The sequence below is a fragment of the Trypanosoma conorhini genome (genome assembly GCF_003719485.1).
Source record: "Trypanosoma conorhini strain 025E chromosome Unknown Tco_14.4_contig_00134, whole genome shotgun sequence".
Lineage (NCBI taxonomy): Eukaryota > Euglenozoa > Kinetoplastea > Trypanosomatida > Trypanosomatidae > Trypanosoma > Trypanosoma conorhini.
In genome coordinates this window covers 28,366-34,331 of record NW_021704217.1, presented here as the reverse complement: position 1 = coordinate 34,331, position 5,966 = coordinate 28,366, and the positions used below count along the sequence as shown (strand labels likewise).

The 5,966-nt window shown below is 55.9% G+C and overlaps 4 protein-coding genes across 4 annotated transcripts in view, besides 5 other annotated features; all 4 read right to left on the bottom strand.

Moving 5' to 3' along the window:
* Positions 1-239: 239 nt before the first annotated feature.
* Positions 240-263: a microsatellite.
* Positions 264-581: 318 nt separating this feature from the next.
* Tco025E_03102 (formin) lies at positions 582-2,123 on the bottom strand (the record flags this gene model as incomplete). The annotated part of the gene is made up of 1 exon (XM_029370024.1): positions 582-2,123. The coding sequence occupies one exon, from the start codon at positions 2,121-2,123 to the stop codon at positions 582-584; it is 1,542 nt and encodes a 513-aa protein (XP_029229938.1).
* A 175-nt stretch (positions 2,124-2,298) lies between these two features.
* Positions 2,299-2,339: a microsatellite.
* A 350-nt stretch (positions 2,340-2,689) lies between these two features.
* Positions 2,690-2,709: a microsatellite.
* A 106-nt stretch (positions 2,710-2,815) lies between these two features.
* Positions 2,816-3,802, bottom strand: Tco025E_03101 (tyrosine-specific protein phosphatase; the record flags this gene model as incomplete). The annotated part of the gene is made up of 1 exon (XM_029370023.1): positions 2,816-3,802. One exon carries the CDS (start codon positions 3,800-3,802, stop codon positions 2,816-2,818), a length of 987 nt encoding a protein of 328 aa, XP_029229937.1.
* A 114-nt stretch (positions 3,803-3,916) lies between these two features.
* Positions 3,917-3,953: a microsatellite.
* A 264-nt stretch (positions 3,954-4,217) lies between these two features.
* Positions 4,218-4,254: a sequence feature (A-rich).
* A 115-nt stretch (positions 4,255-4,369) lies between these two features.
* On the bottom strand, positions 4,370-5,812 carry Tco025E_03100 (tRNA (cytosine34-C5)-methyltransferase; the record flags this gene model as incomplete). The annotated part of the gene is made up of 1 exon (XM_029370022.1): positions 4,370-5,812. The coding sequence occupies one exon, from the start codon at positions 5,810-5,812 to the stop codon at positions 4,370-4,372; it is 1,443 nt and encodes a 480-aa protein (XP_029229936.1).
* Positions 5,813-5,895: 83 nt separating this feature from the next.
* Tco025E_03099 (tRNA (cytosine34-C5)-methyltransferase) overlaps positions 5,896-5,966 on the bottom strand; it is a gene marked incomplete at both ends in the record, with an annotated part of 657 nt that continues 586 nt past the window's right edge. The window contains one exon of the mRNA XM_029370021.1: positions 5,896-5,966. This exon is cut by the window's right edge and continues 586 nt beyond it. Coding sequence (XP_029229935.1) covers positions 5,896-5,966 — 71 coding nt within the window.

Below are 5,966 nucleotides of genomic sequence, written 5' to 3'. Positions count from 1 at the left end.
GTTTAGTTTGCTTTTCATGCTTTCCAATAAAGAACGCAACGAGTTCGCCCCAGTAAACAAACAGACATTCCAACGCAAAGTGTTACTACGCATAGGCACTGAAGCACTGAGAAAATGGAGAGGCCGAGAGCGCCCTTCGCCCGCCTCCTGCGCGACGGCAACGGAGGGGGTCGGTTTGGCCGGAATCTCAAAACTTGCCCGTTGCGCAACCACTACCGCGATACGTTGAAAGGAAACTAGTGTGTGTGTGTGTGTGTTTTTGTTTTGTAAATGAGGTTGCCCTCAAGAACAAGAAATAAAATCTGGAAGCCTCGCCCATTCCCCTCGCAAAACCTCAGAGAAATAAAGAGTAGTGTGAGATGCACACGCAACGCACAAAAACTCGACACCGCGGATGCTGGACGATTCCCGTTCCCATTCCCCCAACCACGCGCACACCTCTCCTTCAATTTCGTGCCCGCCCGTGTTATTTGCATTGCTCAACGACAGAAATGGTCTATAGCGTGGTTTAAGAGGTTGCACGCAACTGGGCCCTCCCCCTCTGTAGATCTACGTAACTCAGCGGTTGTCCCTTTCCACCTTCATGGTGGCGGCGGCAGCGGCGGTGGCGGAGGGGGCGGAGGGGGCGTTGGCAAGCGCAAGAGACGACTCGAATAGCCTTCAGCGTGACGCGTTCCTTCAGTCACGGGAAAGGAATTACAATACGGTAGTGGCGGAGGCAGAGGCGGAGGAGTCGAAGGACACCCAGAAGCCACGCCAGCCACAGGAGGAGGTGGAGAGGGGAGTTCGTACCTTTGCAAGTCGTGTGTGTCCACGTGGTGGTACCCACGACGGCTCCGCTGTTTTACCCCCGGCATCGATCTGCTCGATGAAGTTGCGTCCATGTACTGGAGCAGAAACTTCTTCGCAGTAGCCTCCGTTTGGCGGTACTTCTCCTCCTCATAACGTCGCTTTTCCTCTCGCATGTGGCGATGCGACGCCACCACGCGCAGCATAGAATGATGACTTGCATCGAGCTCTTCGTTGCATTGTGCCGCTCCTTTTGCTGCTAGGCTTCGTGCAACCTCCTCCTCGCGTTGCTCATCTATGCGTTTTACCCCTTCCACCACCGCCTCCACACTGCGAGGCTGACTGCCGTGGCTGGCCATCAAGGCTGCTTTGGCAGTGCCCTGTGAATTAAGTTCTCGTCCATTTGACAAGGCGCTCGCCGTCAATGTGTGCTGCACCGCAGCGTGAAACTCCGACGTGAACCCCTCCTCTGCAGAAAAAGGGCAACTAGAACGGTCGTAGATAGCCTGTCGCACAGGTCTCGGCAGAACACCACTCACCTCCGCGTAGTGAGATTCAGCATGCCCGTCGGAAGTTCGAGCCCGTTTTCTAGAGAAGACACGGCTCCAGACCCTCACAATGTCATCATCAACCGCCGCGGAGAAAGCCTCCGGCAGCGGGGAGAGCGTTCCATCGAGCTCAGCTGCACTGTCGCCACCAAATCCATTCGCGCCACCCTCGCGCAGGAGTTTCTCCAATGCCATCTCGGCAGAGTACCGCGCCCTCCCCTCCCCTGGCCTCGTCCGTGGTGTTTCATGAAAAGGTGACAGTGTAGCTTCTGTGCCGCCCTGATGGCCTGGGAGAGAAGGGGAGGCCACGGCTGCCGCCACCCCGCCCGCCGCATCTGCAGGTGTTGTGACATCGGAACTGCCTGTGCTGTGGCTGCGCACCACATGGGGGTGTTTGCCTCCAACCGACCTGCGGCATAGACGCAGCTCCAAATTTAACCGAGCCCGTTGAAAAAGTTGCATCGCGTCCTCATAATCCTTCGGCTTCGCCTTGTTGATCTCCACAATCTCGTCACCCTTCTTCAACGAGGCGGCCCGGGGGGAGGTAACATCCCCAACCCGCAGCGGGAAACAGTTGCTATAGGTCAAAAAACCCCACGAAGCCGTTTTAGCAGGGCGAGATATATGTACCATTTGGGTTTTCGGCTCTTCAATGGCCGAGCCGTCCGGATGCTGGGATCGACGGCCGCCAGACAGCCGCGGAAATAATGAAGCCTCGACTGCGGGATCCACGAGGTTTGTGGAGGGGAATCCTTCCGGACTGCTCTCCGCCCCGTCCCCTCCCATTGCCTTGTCCAGGATGGAGGTAAGCGCTTGGCACTTTTGAGGACGGCTGGTTGGACGGACGCGGGATCGCGCCCACTCTTGCCGTACAGCGGCCAACGATTTCCCCTCGCCTGCCCACGAGGAGGTACGCCCGTTATGGTGGAAGCAAAAGACTGACGGCGCCTTCCACGCCCTGTTCTTCTTTCTTCTTTGTTGTTGTTGTTGTTGCTTGTTTTTCTCCTGTCGCGGAGCTGTAGAAAAAGGAAACACGTAGAGAACCAGCAAGCAAGAATGGGGCTGCAACTGCTACACGGCGAGAAGCGGATGAAGTCCGTGAGGGGTACTGCGCGCACGCCGAGGCGTAAACGGAGTACTCGATAGCATATGTCCTCAGCACTCCTCACCTCAGTCTCTCTTATTCCGTTCCTGTTTATTCTGTCTTATCTGCCGCCCGCCCAAGAGAACCACAAGTAGTGAGGATGACCAAACCCTTCACAGCGCTGGAAGCAGCGAAAACGGGATAGCCCTCACGATAGTCACATGCAAGAGCAACAACAACAGCACCCTCACAGCCTCTCTCTCTCTCTCACACACACACACACTCACAAATGGCGTGGCCCACAGTGAGTCGTCACCGGCGTCAAAAATTCCACATGTTCTTTTGAATAACCTTCTCTTCGCAGTCTGGTTCTGTTTTTTTTCTTCTTCGCTTCCTATCTCTGTGACCTTCTTCCTACCACCGCCGCTGCCGCAGATGTGATCTTGCCATTCAACAGAGCGGCAAGTGAACTGACGTCGAAACCAAGTCGAGTTAGCAGAATAAAGTAAATGACAAAGTACTGCTCCATCCGCTGCACCATCCCAAACCGCTGTCGCCGCATCGTGGACACAACGTCGTAGACCGTCGTGTCGGTCAACGTCCCCCGCTCCAGGTGGGCCAACACACCGTAGGCGGCAATCAGTGTCCCGGTTCGCCCAATGCCAGCACTACAATGAACAACCACGGGGGCTGTCGTAGGAGACGCCTTCACAATAGACAGAAGGGTTTCAAAGGACGCGGCAGACTGTGGCACCCCGTGATCCGGCCAGCCGGTGTACTGCACCTGCAGCAACTTGTGCGGCGGCTCATTGGGCCGCTGAAGAGTCAGGTAACGCCGCGTAAGCTTCAACTCCCGCTCCGCCTCGCACACCTCCCCTAATTCTCTTGCAATCGTTAGCCCAGCAGTGCCCGGAACGGTAATAGATGACGGCCCATCCCCCTCGGGCCAGTAGCGATCCGCCTTTATAGTCCCTCCCTCCCTCAGTTTTGTGACCATGACAACGAGTTTTACCTTCTTCTCGTAGAGCATCGTCAAAAAGTCCGGTATTCCCCCCACCACTGGTGCTTGACAAGCCACAAACGTGTGGGGCAGACCGAGGTCAATGAGGTTGCCGTTGATGTAGTACTGAGGCGAAGCTTTGGCCGAGTCAGTGGACTGCGGGTAAAGGGTAGCCTCGTTGGCCAAGATGTCCAGGTAACGATTCTTAGACATGTTTTTCAGTGAGGTGGCGAAGTTAATACTTCGTGGATCCTCCTGACGTTGCAGCAGCGCAAATTCACGCTGCATTCGTTCATACTGGGAGGCCAAAGAAAGCTTCGTGAAGGAGTGGCAGTCCGCCCCACCTCTTCCTTCCCTGTTTTGTTGTGTGTCCTTCACCATACGAGGCGTGTCAGTTGTGCAAGCGGTTGTGCACGTACGTGTGGGATCTACTGCAGCTGAGAAGCCAGCACAACAGACATCGAGGAGGGTTCAGTGGGTGTCCAAGAAAACAAAGTGCGTGTGTGCATGTATGTGTATGTGCGTGTGGGTGGGGTCAAAAAGCAGAATCGGTCGCAACAACCACAAACGAGGAGGCGAGAAAGAGAGAGGAAGCAGCAAGAAAAAAAAAACACTTGCACTCGTCCTATTCATTTGCTTGGCACGACCGCCTCCGCGCTCCCATGCAACAGCCACAGTAGGTGCAATGAGAAAGCACGTGACTGGAGCGTGCGCATACACGGCGGCGGCCGTATTCACACAAGGAGCTCGGCGAGAGAGTCCAGATGATGGACTTATGCCTTTATTATTCCGCTGATTCCTTTTTGCTTTTTTGTTTTGCCAATTTTTCTTTTAAATTTCGCGTTAAACTGTCTTTTTATTCTTTGTTAACCGCTTTCGCGCCCCACCGCGCATAAACGTCTTATGCTTCAGAAAGCCCAACAACTAAACGAGCCGACGCCAGGCAAGCTACACCGCAGACACGGGTTCGTCTACCGTCGGCTCGGCGGCGATGCCCAGCCGCAGCTTTAGCCCCACGACATCCTCGTGGTCCACCAGCAGTTGCAGGCGTGTGCGTGCCCGCAAGGCAACGGAGTAGAACACACCACCCACAGCGGCGGGGCAGTCAATCTCCAACAGAACAGTGCCAAGCTCCATCGATACGACGCGTGCCCGCAAGTCGGCATCGTCAATGTCGGTGAAAAGCACATCCTTCAACTTGCCACCGGAGAGAAGCTGCTCGACAAAACGCACGGGAACTCGCAGCAGCCGCGGTGAGTGCTGCATCACCTTGGCGAAAAGGGTGGCAGACTCGCTCGCAATGCGCCAGCCCTTGTCAAGGTGCTCATGGGCAAGCACGCGAAGACCCGCCGACACCACAAGAAGAGAATCGGCATTCCTCCGCAGGACATCCAACGCCGAGGAGGAGACGATGGAGCAGGTCGAACCATCGGAGAGCTTCAACTCACGTTGCCCTGTCGCAGTGCGCACGACGAGCTGCCGGAGAGGAAAGTCCTTCACTTTATAGAAGTTGATCACCGCGTCAGTGATGGGCGCCGGCGCCGTCACGTAGGTAGGAGGAACCCGTTTCTTGCGGGTGACGCCACCCGAGTCCTCCACAGCCTCGGCCTCCCCGCCCTCTATTCGCCCCCTCTTTCCAGCGAGTATCCCTTTGCCGCCGCTATCGCCACCGGAGTCGTTTTTCTCACTATCATGGCTATTCTTACCCTCTCTCTCTGCTGCTTCACTCTCCTCGCGTTTCTGCAGTCGAAACTCCTTCACCTTATCCATCACTGCGATAAAGAAGGCACCCCCACCGCAGTGGGAGGGGTACAGCCGCATACACAGACTAAGGTCCAAGTCATCCACGGCATCGGAGGTGTACGCCGCCGGGGTATTTGGAGGAAAAAGTGCCTCGTGCGCCTCATCCGACGGCGCTTCAACCACGTCACCCTTGAAATTGGTTACAACCCAACGCTGCAGACCTGGAGCGCACTCTAGGCCTGGCAGAAGCGGACGTGCGTCAACGAGTTTCATGGCTCCGCGGGTGCGGTGCACAATCTGCGCCACAACTGCCTCATTTTCAACAGGATTCATAGAACAGGTGCTGTACACAACACGACCGCCCACGCGAGCCAGGTGACAGGCACGCAACGCAATTTGAATTTGCGTCTTCTGAAGGCCGATGGCCTCCCTTGGAGACCAAATCTTAAAGACATACGGAGCTTTTCGAAGTGTACCATCACCGGAGCAGACCACGTCGCAAAGTATCTTATCGAAGCGCAGCTCCTCCTCCTCGCTGCCCGTCGACGGAGTTGCAGACTTCACATTGGGAAAATACCGAGCGTCATGATTTGTAAACAGGGCAAAGGGGAAAAGTAACCTCAACCGCTTCACTTGATGCACCAACATGTTGGCCCGCTTTGTGTCGAGGTCATTTGCCACCACAAGGCCCTCGCTCTCATAGTCAAACGGAAACGGCGAAGCATTTGAATCTACCGGCACCACCTTGTGCCTTCCCAAGGCAACAAGCATTTGGGCCGTTTTGGACCCCGGCGAGGCGCAC